The sequence below is a fragment of the Penicillium nucicola genome, assembly GCF_028828085.1.
Source record: "Penicillium nucicola strain IBT 29836 chromosome Unknown utg000010l, whole genome shotgun sequence".
NCBI lineage: Eukaryota > Fungi > Ascomycota > Eurotiomycetes > Eurotiales > Aspergillaceae > Penicillium > Penicillium nucicola.
In genome coordinates, this window is record NW_026643134.1 from 5,643,684 (window position 1) to 5,658,141 (window position 14,458).

The 14,458-nt window shown below is 50.4% G+C and overlaps 7 protein-coding genes across 7 annotated transcripts; 3 read left to right on the forward strand and 4 right to left on the reverse strand.

Annotated features, from left to right (window-relative positions):
* Positions 1 to 45: 45 nt before the first annotated feature.
* On the forward strand, positions 46 to 903 carry N7511_010708 (3-hydroxyacyl-CoA dehydrogenase family protein; the record flags this gene model as incomplete). Its single annotated transcript, XM_057133085.1, has 1 exon — positions 46 to 903. The coding sequence occupies one exon, from the start codon at positions 46 to 48 to the stop codon at positions 901 to 903; it is 858 nt and encodes a 285-aa protein (XP_056981073.1).
* A 665-nt stretch (positions 904 to 1,568) lies between these two features.
* On the reverse strand, positions 1,569 to 4,200 carry N7511_010709 (putative TBC domain protein; the record flags this gene model as incomplete). Its single annotated transcript, XM_057133086.1, is given in 3 exon segments — positions 1,569 to 1,946; positions 2,004 to 2,760; positions 2,771 to 4,200. The coding sequence occupies 3 exon segments, from the start codon at positions 4,198 to 4,200 to the stop codon at positions 1,569 to 1,571; spliced, it is 2,565 nt and encodes an 854-aa protein (XP_056981074.1).
* A 652-nt stretch (positions 4,201 to 4,852) lies between these two features.
* N7511_010710 (Mo25 family protein) lies at positions 4,853 to 6,226 on the reverse strand (the record flags this gene model as incomplete). The annotated part of the gene is made up of 5 exons (XM_057133087.1): positions 4,853 to 5,089; positions 5,139 to 5,411; positions 5,466 to 5,944; positions 6,001 to 6,061; positions 6,122 to 6,226. 5 exons carry the CDS (start codon positions 6,224 to 6,226, stop codon positions 4,853 to 4,855), a joined length of 1,155 nt encoding a protein of 384 aa, XP_056981075.1.
* A 258-nt stretch (positions 6,227 to 6,484) lies between these two features.
* Positions 6,485 to 8,233, forward strand: N7511_010711 (protein arginine methyltransferase RmtB; the record flags this gene model as incomplete). Its single annotated transcript, XM_057133088.1, has 3 exons — positions 6,485 to 6,713; positions 6,784 to 7,194; positions 7,248 to 8,233. 3 exons carry the CDS (start codon positions 6,485 to 6,487, stop codon positions 8,231 to 8,233), a joined length of 1,626 nt encoding a protein of 541 aa, XP_056981076.1.
* Positions 8,234 to 8,337: 104 nt separating this feature from the next.
* On the reverse strand, positions 8,338 to 9,523 carry N7511_010712 (uncharacterized protein; the record flags this gene model as incomplete). Its single annotated transcript, XM_057133089.1, has 3 exons — positions 8,338 to 8,581; positions 8,649 to 9,458; positions 9,516 to 9,523. 3 exons carry the CDS (start codon positions 9,521 to 9,523, stop codon positions 8,338 to 8,340), a joined length of 1,062 nt encoding a protein of 353 aa, XP_056981077.1.
* Positions 9,524 to 9,861: 338 nt separating this feature from the next.
* N7511_010713 (AAA family ATPase SEC18) lies at positions 9,862 to 12,480 on the forward strand (the record flags this gene model as incomplete). The annotated part of the gene is made up of 3 exons (XM_057133090.1): positions 9,862 to 10,196; positions 10,246 to 10,561; positions 10,609 to 12,480. 3 exons carry the CDS (start codon positions 9,862 to 9,864, stop codon positions 12,478 to 12,480), a joined length of 2,523 nt encoding a protein of 840 aa, XP_056981078.1.
* An 864-nt stretch (positions 12,481 to 13,344) lies between these two features.
* On the reverse strand, positions 13,345 to 14,266 carry N7511_010714 (KxDL motif-containing protein; the record flags this gene model as incomplete). Its single annotated transcript, XM_057133091.1, has 3 exons — positions 13,345 to 13,426; positions 13,659 to 13,811; positions 13,962 to 14,266. 3 exons carry the CDS (start codon positions 14,264 to 14,266, stop codon positions 13,345 to 13,347), a joined length of 540 nt encoding a protein of 179 aa, XP_056981079.1.
* Between the last annotated feature and the right edge of the window lie 192 nt (positions 14,267 to 14,458).

Sequence of the window (14,458 nt, forward strand, 5' to 3'; positions counted from 1 at the left end):
CTCTCATCCCCCAGAACTGCCCACCCCCCTCAAAACAAAGCCACCATGCCCTCAACCCCGTGGATCAAACCAGATACCAGCACCCGTCCCATCGCCGTGATCGGTGCCGGTGTGATGGGCCGACGAATCTGCATGATGTGGGCAGCCGCTGGATTCTCGGTAATCCTATGCGAGAAATCAGAAACCAGCTCCGACGGCGCACTCGACTACATCAACAAAAACAAAGGCGCACAAGCAGCCAAGCTAGGCACAAAACCAAGCGAGGTGCAAGTCACCGCGTCACTGCAGGAAGCCGCCAAAAACGCATGGATGGTCGTTGAGGCCGTTCCCGAGAAGCTGGAGATGAAGATCGAGGTTCTGGCGCAGATTGACAAGCTCGCTCCGCCGGACTGTGTGATCGCGAGTAACTCGTCGTCGTTGAAGACGAGCCAGATGATCGTGAATACGGAGAAGAATTACCGCATCTGCAATGGTCATTACTACATGCCCCCGGAGCAGATTTACTACGAGGTCATGTCGTGTGGACATACCGATCCGGATATCTTTCCGTTTTTAATGGACAAGGCTGCTAGTGCGGGCTTCCAGCCGGTTCATGCTAAGGTTGATTCAACTGGGCTGGTGTTCAATCGAATTTGGGCTTCTATCAAGCGAGAAGTGTTGTTGGTGCTGGCGGAGGGTGTAAGTGATGGTCAGACCATTGATGAAATGTTTAAGGGTTGGTTCAAGGCTACCAAGGGACCGTGTCAGATGATGGATACTGTTGGCTTGGATACTGTTTACAATATTGAAGTCATTTATGTTCAGCAGCGCGGGTTGGACCCTACGGCCAAGGATTGGCTGAAGGAGAATTATGTCGACAAGGGTAATTTGGGCGCCAAAAGTGGCAAGGGGCTTCTCGGCTAGGGTTGGTCATACGGTAGCCTATTTGCAATAAAAGTGTTCTTGGGAAGGCCTTTGACAGACTATTATTGTTTTTGTAAACATTCCAATGTTCTGAGATTATTGATTTGGGTATCAAATAAAATTGCGTTCTTGCTTCCGGGTATATGGGGATTACTTCACGTCAATACGTCAATGGCGTGGCTGTGGTTCACAGCAGGCGCTCACATTATGCACGGCCGGCGTGAGACCAACAGCAGACAATAGACTGGTGATGCTCCCCGAAGCTTATCGCCAAATAAATGTACAAAGTCGTAGAAGACAGGAACAAAAGGGAAAAGAAAGCCAAAAGAGAGTGAGAAGAGGCATAAAGACAAGTATTGTCTGGGAAAACCGGACAGGAAAACGGCAGTCATGAAGTATTAGTATCCATGGTGTAAAGAAGGAATTAGGGTAAGGTATGTGGGACGTGCGAAGAACAAAGAGGTCCAAACAGGAAGAGGAAGAGGGTATGTATACATACTCTTCCCACTTGGGTGGTAAGGGGTATAATGAATTGAAGACATTAGGGGCTGACCACAGGGTGCAAATTGCAATCATTAGGGTATAGGCACCCATTGGATCAGAATTAGGGAAAGGGTATGAGTTAGTCAAAATGGAAAAGGGCTCCAAAGTTTTGACCAAAGAAATTAGGTCTTGCGGCGGCGATGAACCTTCCACTCCGCTTTGGCCACACGCATGAACATTTCGACGTCTTTGATGGGCACCCAGCTAGTCAAAACTTTCATGATGTTTTCAAAGTCGGACTCAAGGATGATATCACGCATACCATCGATAAGAGCAGCAGACGAAGCGTGTAGAACATCAAGCCCTTGGCCGAATGTTCGTGGGTTGTCAGCAGAAGAGTCGTCATTCTTCCCCGAAGCTCCTGACCGAGTATCTTCGGCATCCCCAAGGAGCATGAAGACATCCCATACCCGGAGTTGGGCCGGGAAGGGGATTGAGTAGTTGAATAAGGTGAGGTACCAACGAGTGCCATAGGCCGTGGGTGGAATTCCAACTTCATTCTGGAAAGAAATGTTGTTAGCAAACGTGCAGTACATGGGTTGGGTAATTCAGCTTACTAGTTTGCTGGCCACTTCACCACCGGCCAACCACTCTCGTTCAAAGTCAGCCAAGGCTTCCATCAAACCAGCAAAGCCGGACTTGTATAACTCCTCCAGGCCCCGTAGCTTCCATAGTCTTGCCAGCATGATGAAAGCGTGTTCTTCGTCATAGTATGCAAGTAGGGTAGCTGCGAGAGCTGCCATGCCCTGCACATAGCCCGTGTCAGGGAAATATAGCGACATAGCATGGAGTACACGGAACAATAGTCTCTGGCCACCTCTATACCGTCTCCGGAACATGATGTGACTTGAGATGGTTCTCGGCACATCGATGTCGATCTGAACATCATCAGGCGACGAGACGTACTGAAACTCATGGAAAGCATCGACGAGCTCTTGTTCAGAAGGACTGTCTGCGTGACGTCTAGCACTGGCCTCGAGGAATGAGTACCAGGCTGTGGATCGCCATCTGTCTGGAATGCCCTTCCATGTCCGCTCAATCAACTTGGAACTATGTGTATCAAACTCAAAGGTCATGCCACCGCCGTCTTTGGTCTTCCGAGTTGGCTTGGCCATCTTCGTCCACTTGTCCTCGCGCTGCCATTCCTTCTTGCGCATTGCGCGAGAAATCGCAGTGTCTTCTCTCGGGTCAGCAGCGAACTCGGTGGGCAGAGTAAGCATGTCAGCAGCCTCATCCTTGGCCTTACGGTCTCGATTGTGAGGAAGACGATTGGTCGCAGTACGTAAACGAGACGTCGAGCGGCGCAATGGCGCACTGAAATTACTTTGCGACGACGATGGCCGGCCAGCCATGGAGCTTTGGCGGGTTGGAGAACGACCATGGAAGGAACGGTTGCCAGCGGAAGCAGTAGGGGGGACGAATGGAACGTTTCCGTCTCGGTGTCTCAGAAGCCAGAAGAAGACTCGTGGTGACTCGCTGTAGCGGGTTGATCTCCGAGCCATTGGCAGTTGTTGGAGGCCGAATGAAGCCATAACGATCGACTTCTCCGGCTTTAACATCATGCCAATACTCAGCACCTCCTGCTAGCTCTTGTGTCTCCCTCTTAATTCGCTTGCGCTCGACTTCAGCTGAGGCTCGGGGCTTTGTTTCAGGTTCAGCTTGTTGAGGGCCAGGGGCTTCGGAGTCTGTGGCGGCACCCTCTTCCCACAAAACACCATTATCGCAGGCCATTGCTTTCGCAACTTCAGAGTCTGTGACGTTATCGTCACCCCTTTCGTACATGAGTCGAACTCGCCGTGACAGCATGTCTTCGTCCGCTGAAATGACCCTACTTGGAAGACTTAGCTGTCTTGGGCGAAGGGTTCCTTGCGGTTGAGTACGTCGCGGAACTGCTTTCGGCGTTCCATTCTCACCTTCCGTTCGACTTGGAGTAAAGGAAGGGGAAGGGGTCAACTCAGGAGTTGAGTCTTCCGAGATTTGTTCCGGCTGCTTCTCGGCCTGCTTCTCGGCCTGCTTCTCGGCCTGCTTCTCGGCCTGCTTCTCGGAATGTAACTCGGGTTTTTCGTCTGCCTTCTGAGGAGTGAAGTCTGGCACTTGTTCAGGGTGTGCCTCGAGCTTCTCCGTGGACGGTTTCGGGCGGGGGCGGTTTGCATTGCTCTTGATCAAGCTTCCGCGAGTAGAAAAATTCATGGGTTTATTCAATCCATCCAAGTCAGCCGTCGGTATCTCGAGGGGAATACCAGAAAAGGGACGTTCGATTCGAGGTACAGGCGGAGGCGAATCCGAGCAAAATTGCCTGTCCATCTCCGCCGAACGTTTCCTCAAACCACCCCATTTGCGCTCCGACCACCGAGAGCCTGGACGCGAACCTGGCCGTGAGCCTGGTCGCGAGCTTGGACGAGCGTTTGGCTCATCTGCAAGAATGCTGGGCACACTGCGCAACGAGGGGGGGCCCTCCGATCGAATTGTTCGGCTTCCATCGCCGGTTGGCGTGGATGGCGCAAGACGCGAGTCATGCTTGATTTCGTGCAGTGATGCGTATGCAGAGGAAGAATTGTCACCGGGACCAGTCGAGGTAGCGCTTGTGCTTAACGATCGGCCATTGGGAGCTAGTGGCGCATCTGGCGTAGGTAACGAGACCGACCGAATTGCAAGAGGGGCGTCAACAGGGACGGTATTTTCGAAGGGCACGGCACGAATCGACGAACGGGGCCCCGACCGGTCGGCGAACGATGTAGACAGCTCATTAACCATTATCCTGGCATGACTTGCGCATGGACTGAATCGCAACAAGGACCAAAAGGAGTGCGGCGCAATGAGAAAAGATCAAAGGATGGAAGGGATTGAATCAAACAGAAAACTCTAACCAAGAAAGGAGTGACAAGGGTAGAATCTCCAACATCAGGATTTCGTCAGGGTTGAGATTAAAATTGAGGCCCAGGAGATATGGGGAGGTGGAGTATTTCGGGGGAGGTCTTGGCGCTGAGTCCAACACATCAAAAAGTGCTCTCATTCCTCGGCTAACACTTCAACTCTTTTCTTTCTGCTCTCTCTCTAAAATAAGTTCAAGGGGGTTTCATGTCCCACCTTCACCCGTGTGGATCAGAAAGAACAAGGAGTTTAGTGGAGCCCGCTAGTTGTGCTTAGATTAGAACCCCCATGGACGTGCGGGATCAAAGACATTCCCCATAGTCTACGTAAGTCGCCCATTGAAGCAAAATCCTCGATTTCTTTTTTTTTTTTGCAACTATGCGCCTCCAAAATGTACAGAACGTGAACTCCGGGACAGGCTGGGCCAGCCAATGCAATCAAAACAAGGGGGGAACCCGGCCCCAACTATAATCACGGGAAAGGGTGTCATAAGGGCATGAAAGCGTCATTGCGATCCAAGTTTACAGTTCGATCTTCAAGCCACAGCAGTCGTGTTAGCACCAGCTGGGGAGTCGCGAGTAGGTCGACTGCGGTCCACGGGCTCTTTGGGCAATAGTTCAATCTGGCGGACTAGGAAGCTCTTCTCGTCCGTAAATTGGTCGTCGTCAGTTCGGTCTTCCAAGAATTTAGGCAGGAATCGTAACAGTCGATCACGGTTGTTGATCAGAATTCGTTGGACCGCTAGTGATTTAGTTGGGTTTGCCACGAAGACCTAAACATTATTAGATGGAGGGTTGATAGAATTTGGAGAGAGGATATACCTTGAAGACGTGGAACCCTTCGTACTGTACCATCTTGCGATCATCGCGCAGTAATTTCATGCAAAGTTTCAGGTTTTCACCACTCTCCACATATGCCATCATCACATTATAGTTCGCACGGTCCAATAAGATCTCGCCCAAAAGCTTGATGCTCTGTCGTTTGGTCACATACGAGTCCGAGTGGACAAGGATGTTGTTAAATCGACCGAAGAAAATATCAAAGTTGGTGGCCAGGTATGCAGTGACGAGGCTCTTATGACGGGTCAAAATCTCCTGAAGAACGTGATGTTAGCTACCGAAAACCCAGAACCATTGTTCAAGTCATACACGGAAAGTTGTGAACGCATCTGCGCTCACTTCGAAGTTGCTCTTGTCTATCCAGTCAAAGAATCGCCAAAACACCCCGTCTCCTCTCTGAGGTAGGTTCGGTTTCAATTCCGATAAGCGCACAGCAGCTTCACCCTCACTTGACTGGTCATACAGCACCACGGCGGTGATAACGTCGAACTTTAACGCCTCTCGGATAATGACACCACATGGCATGGCACTCTGGGGTTGCATGTACCCCCGGCATAGTTCAATGATTATTTCCGGTCGGTGGTGGACAAGATATGAAATCACCGGAGGATCTTTGTCGTCTGCATATGCAACAGGTCGGAAGCGAAGGATATGAGAGAATATGGTCTGTGTGTCTTTTCTGGCTTCGAACGGAAGTAGATGGATGCTCCGAGATAGATCATAGAGCAGGTCTTCTTGTAGAGTTGCTTGGACAAGTGCGTGAACTTGTTCGGGTGATGTAGTGACCTCTAAAGATTGATATATTAGTGATTGACTCCTAGTTTGAGGCGTCCATAAGACAAACCCTGTGTTCCTTGCACCATCAGCTTCATTTGGCCAAGCTGCTTGGCCAGCTCGTCTTCAGTCTAGTTCATTGATTAGTCGATATGTTCCATGGACCGACAACGAGTTGTTTGGTCACCAACTTTGAGTGCATTTTGCGAGTCATGGATCCTTGCTAGTAACTCCTTCGTTGATCGCACGATCTCAGCGGGTTGCCGCGAGCGACCGCGATTGAAGAAGAAAGCCATAGGAAGAGGGTATATGCGTGAATGATCGGGTGAGAGTTGAGAGCCGTTGAAGATATCACGGCAGCATGTGGAAAGCGCGACAATACAAGGGAGAAGGTCGAGGCAGCAAATGTGATGTATTCGGTTTGCCAATAAACAAACTCGGGGCGGGGCAACGGGGGATTGTGCCTGAGGCATCCACTGATAACGTTTTTTTTTCTATCAAAATGCTATCTGCCCCTCCCCTCCACTCTACACATCTTGTGCAATTGAACAGTCATGTCTTCTGCTGCTGTGAACCTCCCTGTTCGCGAGGATATCCCTGACTCTGTCTCGGATTCCTCTGATACTAGCGATGAGGAGGGCTGGGAAGATGTTGAGCCTGATGAGGAGTCGAACCCTGTCGTCGGGCTCTTTTCCGAACAAATTTTCTCTGATGCGCGCTCAATGTTGAAGGAGTGCAAGGAGAAGTATAACTTTGACTTGCTGAAGATTCAGAAGGACCTTGGTATGCGTGGAGTTCTCTTGGGGTACTATCTCCATGAATCGAATCGAAGCTAACTTCTTTTTTCATCTAGACTTGGACTTCCTCGACAATATCAAATTGGTCAACTATGTCCGCTCCGAAGTTAAGAAGGGAAACACCACCCCCGATGTTTCTTCCAAGGCCAAATTCGAAGACGATGCGTACCTGAAGCCCGTTTTGGAGGACGATGCGCTTTTGTACAGCCTGGACGATCTCGCGGAGGAGGATGAAGCATCTGCTCCTGGAACCGAGGCCGAGCGCCAGGTTATTGAACTCCAAGAGAACCTTGAGCGCCTCCAGACCCAATTTTCTGAGTATCGTCTCGCTGTGCAGCAGTCCATGGACGATCAGCTGTCCAAGGAGGACCAGAAGCTTGCCGAGTCTACGCCGAAGCCCTCATCCCACGCTATCGATAGACATCAGGAGGCCGAAGATGGCTACTTTGTCTCTTACGCCTACAACGGTATGAATTTCTCTTCAGTTTTTAATCAATCCAGTACTAATTTATTATGATAGCAATCCACGAATCTATGCTGAAGGACAGTATCCGCACTGACTCCTACCGCGATTTCGTCTACGAGAACAAGCATGTTTTCAAAGACAAGGTTGTTCTTGATGTTGGCTGTGGAACTGGTATTCTTTCCATGTTCTGCGCTAAGGCTGGCGCAAAGAAGGTCATTGCGGTGGACAACTCGAACATCATTGATCGGGCTAAGGAAATTGTTCACGACAACGGCCTCGGAGATGTGATTACTTGCATCCGTGGTAAGATCGAAGAGGTTGTTCTGCCCGTTGAGAAGGTCGATATCATCATTTCTGAGTGGATGGGCTACGGTCTCCTCTTCGAGGCCATGTTTGATTCCGTCATCTATGCCCGAGACCGCTACCTGGTTCCCGGTGGTCTCATGGCCCCTTCGCACGCTACCCTGCGCATTGCTCCCTTTGCTGACCCCGACTTTATCGCCTCGCACATTTCGTTCTGGCACAACGTCTACGGCTTCAAGATGGACAGCATGCTTCACAAGATCTATGATGAGGCTCTTGTTCGCAGTAACCAACCATCCACTGCTGTTGGAGATGCCCAGACTTTCTACACTCTGCCCCTGCACACCATCACTGTTGAGGAATTATCCTTCTTGAAGGAATTCCAGGTTACTCTGAACCAAGACATCGACGCATTGGACGGATGGGCTATCTGGTTTGACATTTTCTTCATGCCCTCCAGCGAGTCAGTTCTCCCCGAGGACGCCATTCCCACGGAAATGCAAAAGAAGGGAGTTGTCTCCTTCACCACTGGTCCTCACGGAACTGAGACCCACTGGCAGCAGACAATTTGTCTCATTGACCAGGCCAAGCACAAGAACCAACCTCTGAAGAAGGGCCAGACCATCTCTGGCAAGGTTGGCTATGAGAAGACAGAGAAGGGCGCTCGTGGTGTTGATATCAGTGTCCAGTGGGATTCCGATGTTGAGAAGGGCGTCCAGCTCTGGAGCCTCCTATAAAGTGGAGCAATTTTGTGACGATTTCTACGCCAAAAAAAATATATAGGACCATTTGCATGAATAGATGCATAGTGAATACAACATTATTTGCATTGAAAATTTAATCAAAGGGTATCATAATAACATATTGAGTCAGGTGGTGTAGAAGAATGCCCGTTAGGAATGGGTTCTTGGTCCAGATCTCCTTGAATGCCTGGAAGCCTCGCGGACATCGTCAAGCTTATTATGATGGCTGTGATACGAAGACCGGTGGTGAGAGCGACGAGATGAGCGATCTCGGCTTCGGTCTCGACTCGAATCTCGACGATGGCGGTGATGCCTGTGGGAGCTTCTTCCTTTTTCAGATGCCTTGACAGAACCATCAAGTTTGAACCCTTCAAGACTGTCGGCTGATGTTGATCGCTTCCGTCTATACCTAGACTGGCGTGTCTCGTCGGTCTTCAGCGACTCGATCTCCTTGCGCTTATTGTCATTCCATCGTTTGCGCTCTTGCTCTGTAGCTTTCAGCTGTCTGACACCACGCTTCATAGCAGCAAGCGGATCATTCACATTTATGCGAGCGCGCTCTCTCTCCTGGCGCCTCGGGTCCTCATTTCCCCACACATTTTTCTCAGACATAGCCCCAGGGGCTGTCGCATCTTGTCCAGCGGATGAATACCACGGCTTCTGGCCAATTGTTTCTTTGAACCCTGCTGCGTTAGAGAAGCGCATGGTATACTGATCTTCATAACTTCGCTTTTTGCGTGCATTTTCAGCTTCAGCCTCTGCATTTTTCTCCGATTTGGCATTTGCAGCCGGGAACAGGTTGATATGGCCCGCGGCATCTAGGATCGGTGCTTGTGCCGTCTTGTCCAGCTTTCGAGACGCACGTAAAAGTTCGTCACGCTTCACACTAGCATGTGCTGCATTCTCTCGAGCATATCGGATATCTCGGTCCGTATCGTCTTCTCCGGCTATGCGCCTCCTCTTCCGAAAGTGGCCGGTATCATCGCCGGCTTTCCTGTCTGGTCGGATCGCCGGATCGGATGAGGGCTGGGATGGTGGTGGCGGTGGAGGTGTGGGCGGACTTTCACCACGAAGAATTTTAATCCTGCGCTCGGCATCGACCTCCTGCATGAGGCGTTCATCCTCCTCTTCGCGAGCTTTCGCCTGCGCCTCATCACGTTGGACACGGGCGACATTCTCGGGGTTGTAGACATTCCATGATTTCTTGCCTAGCAAATGGCTGAATGAAGAGCATAAATCAGTAGAAGTATCTTGGCTAGCAAGAAGTGGCACTTACAGAGGCATGTTTGGCTGGGTAACGTGGACCCTGACACGCAAGATAGAGGAAGAAGGCCTTATCGATAATGACGTCCCGCGGGCCGACGCTGTTCCCGGAGTGGCCAAAGTGCCCGGACAGCTTTACAGCTTCTGACTTCTTTCACCTTTCTTCATATTTGTGTCTTTGGTGCTTCTCTACTCATCCAAGGCCAACACACTGCTTTTACGACCAAGTTTCAGCCTGCCGCGTCGCAAGGCTGACTGATCAACATCGTTGCCTACTCGTTCCCGACAGAGTGGCGTTACAATAGCTTTGGCTACTCTCCCCTCAACCTCGTTAATTAGCGACTCGCAACTGATTCACCATGTTCAATCGCGGTGGTAATTTGAACCCATTCGGCTCCAAAGGCGATTCCGGGCAGCCGTCCCCACAGGGTTACTCGAACCCCAACCAAGCACCCCCACGGTATGATAATAATCGCAGACCTTTGTTCAGTGCAGGATTTGCAGCTCCTGTCCGCGATTACGATGTACCGATGACTGATGCGTTTGTTGATCAAAGGGGATATGGCGGCCCACCACCTGCAGGAAGACCACAGCAGATGCCATCTAGAATGCCAGCAGGACAGAGGGGCCCCGGTCCGACTTGGACTCTTCAACCAAGCAAGAGTCCGAACGACAACTACACCTTCGGTAATCTGTGAGTGATATATTTGCCGGTCATCATGTTCCATGGCTTACTGTTACAGTGTCGCGGTTTCGCCCCAAGATATCCCACCTTCACGAGATGGCGCCGATGTCCTCCTCCTCATCAATGATCTCTACGTGTTCTCCGCTCGCCCTCTCGATGGATTTCCTCCCGGTCTCATGAGCATGTCTGACCCTCAGCGAACTTGGGCGAACATTGGACTGAGAGATGCGATCAAGGTGCAGCTATATGATCCGTTCAGCCAAGGTGGGCAGGCCTATCTGGGCTCTGCGGATATTGAAGTCAGCTTCGCATCTACCAAGAAGCGCGTCGAGGCTCCTTATGATCAAGATGATTTGGCAAAGGCCGTGATCAAGGTAGGTCGATTCCGGTGATACCATGAGCAAATGCTAATACATTGTAGAACTTTGAGAATCAACTCTTCTCCCCCGGTCAGAAAATCTTGATGGACCATAAGAGTATTCCCCTACTTCTACAAGTGAAGACCGTTCAGCGGGTTGACTTGACATCCGAGAAGGTTGACCTCAGCTCTGGCGAGGTTGAAACTAACCCAGCAGCTCGAGGTATTCTCACCCGTCATACTCAACTTAACTTCTTCAAGGATGCTCAAACTGGCATCAATGTGAAGGCTTCTAATCGCCGCCCAGCGGCCAACTCCATCATTCAGCCCGGCTTCAAGTTCGAGGACATGGGCATTGGTGGTCTGGACTCAGAGTTCAGTACAATCTTCCGTCGTGCTTTCGCGTCTCGTATCTTCCCTCCTGGTCTGGTGGAGAAATTGGGCATTCAGCACGTTAAGGGTCTTTTGCTCTATGGACCTCCTGGCACAGGTAAAACCCTGATTGCTCGGCAGATCGGAAAGATGCTCAATGCCAGAGAGCCCAAGATTATCAACGGTCCCGAAGTCTTGAACAAGTACGTGGGTCAGTCAGAAGAGAATATTCGAAAGATGTTCGCAGATGCCGAAAAGGAGTACAGAGAAAAGGGCGACGAGAGTGGTCTTCACATTATCATCTTTGATGAGTTGGATGCCGTCTGCAAGCAACGTGGCAGTGGAGCTGGTGGTGGCACCGGTGTTGGTGACAGTGTAGTCAACCAGCTTCTGTCTAAGCTGGATGGTGTTGACCAGTTGAACAACATCTTGTTGATCGGTATGACCAACCGAATGGATATGATTGATGAAGCCCTGCTGCGTCCTGGTCGTCTGGAGGTGCACATGGAGATCTCGCTTCCAGACGAGCACGGTCGAAGCCAGATTCTCAACATCCACACCGAAAAGATGCGGAATAATAACGTCATGGATGTCGATGTCGATCTGGCCGAGCTTGCTCACTTGACCAAGAACTTTTCTGGTGCCGAGATTGCGGGTCTGGTCAAATCAGCTTCGTCCTTTGCATTCTCGCGTCATGTCAAGGTTGGTACCATGGCCAGTATCAATGACGACGTGGTGAATATGAAAGTCAACCGTGCCGATTTCCTTCAATCACTTGACGAAGTGAAGCCCGCCTTTGGTGTCTCTGAGGAAGAACTGTCCAGCCGCATCCAGTATGGCATCATGCACTACTCTCAGACTATCAATGAAATCCTACGCGAAGGCGAACTATTCGTCAAGCAAGTCGGTCAGGCCGAGTCAACGCCCCTCTTCTCTGTTCTGCTTCACGGTCCTACCAGCAGCGGCAAGACTGCCCTGGCGGCACGTATTGCCATCGACTCCGGCTTCCCCTTCATCAAGCTTATCAGCCCAGAGGACATGGTTGGCTTCAGCGAGCCCGCCAAGATCTCGCACATCAGCCGGATCTTTGACAGCGCTTATAAGAGTCAGACAAGTATTGTTGTCATCGACAACATCGAGCGAATCATCGATTGGGTGCCGATCGGTCCTCGCTTCAGTAATAGCGTACTGCAGGCGCTCATGGTCTTCTTGAGGAAGCAGCCCACCCACGGGCGCCGCTTGTTGGTTTTGGCTACTACTACTGAACGTGCCTTGATGAAGCAGCTGGACATTTACAATTCGTTCAACTCCGATATCATGGTTCCCAACGTTAGTTCCTTTGGTGAGTTGAAATATATTATGGAACAATCAGGTGCATTTGATGCCCAAGAGATCGCAAGTGCCCTTGAGAGCATTGGTGGTCTTGCTGATGATGGACGCGTCAGTGTCGGTATCAAGAAGGTCCTCTTGGGCATTGAGACGGCTAAGCAGGATTCTGATAAGGTTGGCCGATTTGTTCGTGTTATCAACCGAGCCATTGAGGAAGAACAAAGCTTCCAGTAAAGAGGTTCTTTAGATGAGTCTGTTAATTATTTTGAACAATGACTAAAATTAGTTCCCAATCGGCTTGAACTTTTAAAACCTACTTTCAACGTACGTATCTAGCATTTCTTCTTTCTGATTGAGGGGTGTAGGTATGCCTATCGTCGGCATCAGAACGCCAACTGGCTTACTTGGTTACCATTGTCATGAAATCATATAAGGAGAGGAAGTCAGTATTGGAAGGAAACCTATAAGCGAATTTGTAAACAGTATCATTGAGACTTTCATCCACCATCCACTCAAGTCATCTATGCTTAGGTCGTCAGTAGTCTTTCAAGTTCTCATGAGTCCTGACGATGAAACCGAAAGGTAGAATATTAACCCCTTTAATAGGTTTAATAGGAAAACAAGATAAGGCCCCTGTCCTTTAATTTCAGCTGATTAACAAAGGATGTTCCTAAACGGGAAAGGAGGGCTAACCAACTACAAGCACCTGAAACATCTAAACCCTCGGCCTCAGGCTTCCAGTACAGCTATATAACATACCGTACAGGGGGCTTCCCTCTCTACAAGGGGGTCAAGGGCATACTCCAAAGCCTACTACAGTCAATTAAATGCCTCAGCTACGAGCTCATACGACGAAATCATGTCAAAACGAATACCATTCAGAGAATCCCCTCCCTAAAAGCCCAGACATACGACTTCCCTCCCAGAATATACACACGGGCCTAGAAAAGAAACACAGCGTCATAGACGCACCAAACCCAACTAGGAAGACAAAAACGAAAATAAATAACACCTTATATCCCAATCTGATCCCAAAAGACCCCGAATTTTCCCATTATCCCATCATATCAGTCATCAAACAAGCCGGACCAGCCCGATTCAGTAGCCATCATAGCTATACTTCTTCGAAGACCGGCGGTACTCATCAGGATGAGCCTTCTCCGCCTTACTCTTCAACGCACTATCCCAAAGCCGCATTCGTCAGCTTCAGCTTCTAGAAGAACATCTCATCGGCGCTAATGCCGCACAGCCCGCATTGCCTGCAGTGCCCAACGGCTCCTGATCGACGTGCACGTGCCAAGCTCTATTTTCCGGCGGAGCGGAGGCCCCTGTCGCGGAGCGGAGCGGAATTTGCACGTCAATCGGTTCGGCAAGGGGCTGTTTTGAGGGGAGGGGGTTTCTTGCTTGCTCACCTTACACGCTTTTGTGTCCATTCAAGGTCGCGCTTTGTTTCTCGGGCTGTTTTGAGGCCTTCGGAGAAATTGGCGCGGACGCCTTTGAGACGTCGTTGAGCTAGGGCTTGGAGTTCTAGCAGTTCTTGTTGCTTTGCGTTCAATTGGCCCGAGCTGGTAAGTTAATTTTCTGTTAGCTTGATGCTCGCTCATTGCTTTTAGGCTCTTGGGGAGTTTGTGGATCTCTCGAGTTTGTGCTCCTCGCGGGATGTCTGTCGAAATCGACGACTCTGTATCTGGCGCTTTTGCGCTGGAATTACTCACGTTTGCGCCTGTCTTGCTAGACCCCTATCCAATGGTGTTGGATCGAATGCGTTCTGCATGCGGTCGCTCAAGATATCGACGACATCGACGCCAGAGTACGACGCAGAGCTGGAGTCATAGTCGCCAGCGGAGCTGAAAGTAAGTCCGCCGGACGAACGACTGCCAGCAGTGGTGCTTGCATCAGAGAGACTTGGCGGAGAGCCAGGCACTCTGGAAATTGGATACAGACCCGCTGGTGCCGGTGCCTTGGAAGGCGTATGGATGGGATAGGCGGCCGGTTGATAGTAGTGACGAGAAGTGGACATGATGCTGGACTGCAACGACGGCAAGTATATCTTTTCAAGGAGACAGTGAGAGTATCGAAAGACTATGAACCTCTATGGAGGTAAGGCAGAGCAACCAAAGGTGTGAAGAAAGATTCCAAGACTGTCGACGGGCTCAGGTGAGAGTGATGAGAAAGGAAGAGGAAGAGAAGTCAGAGGGCCCCGGACCAGAGA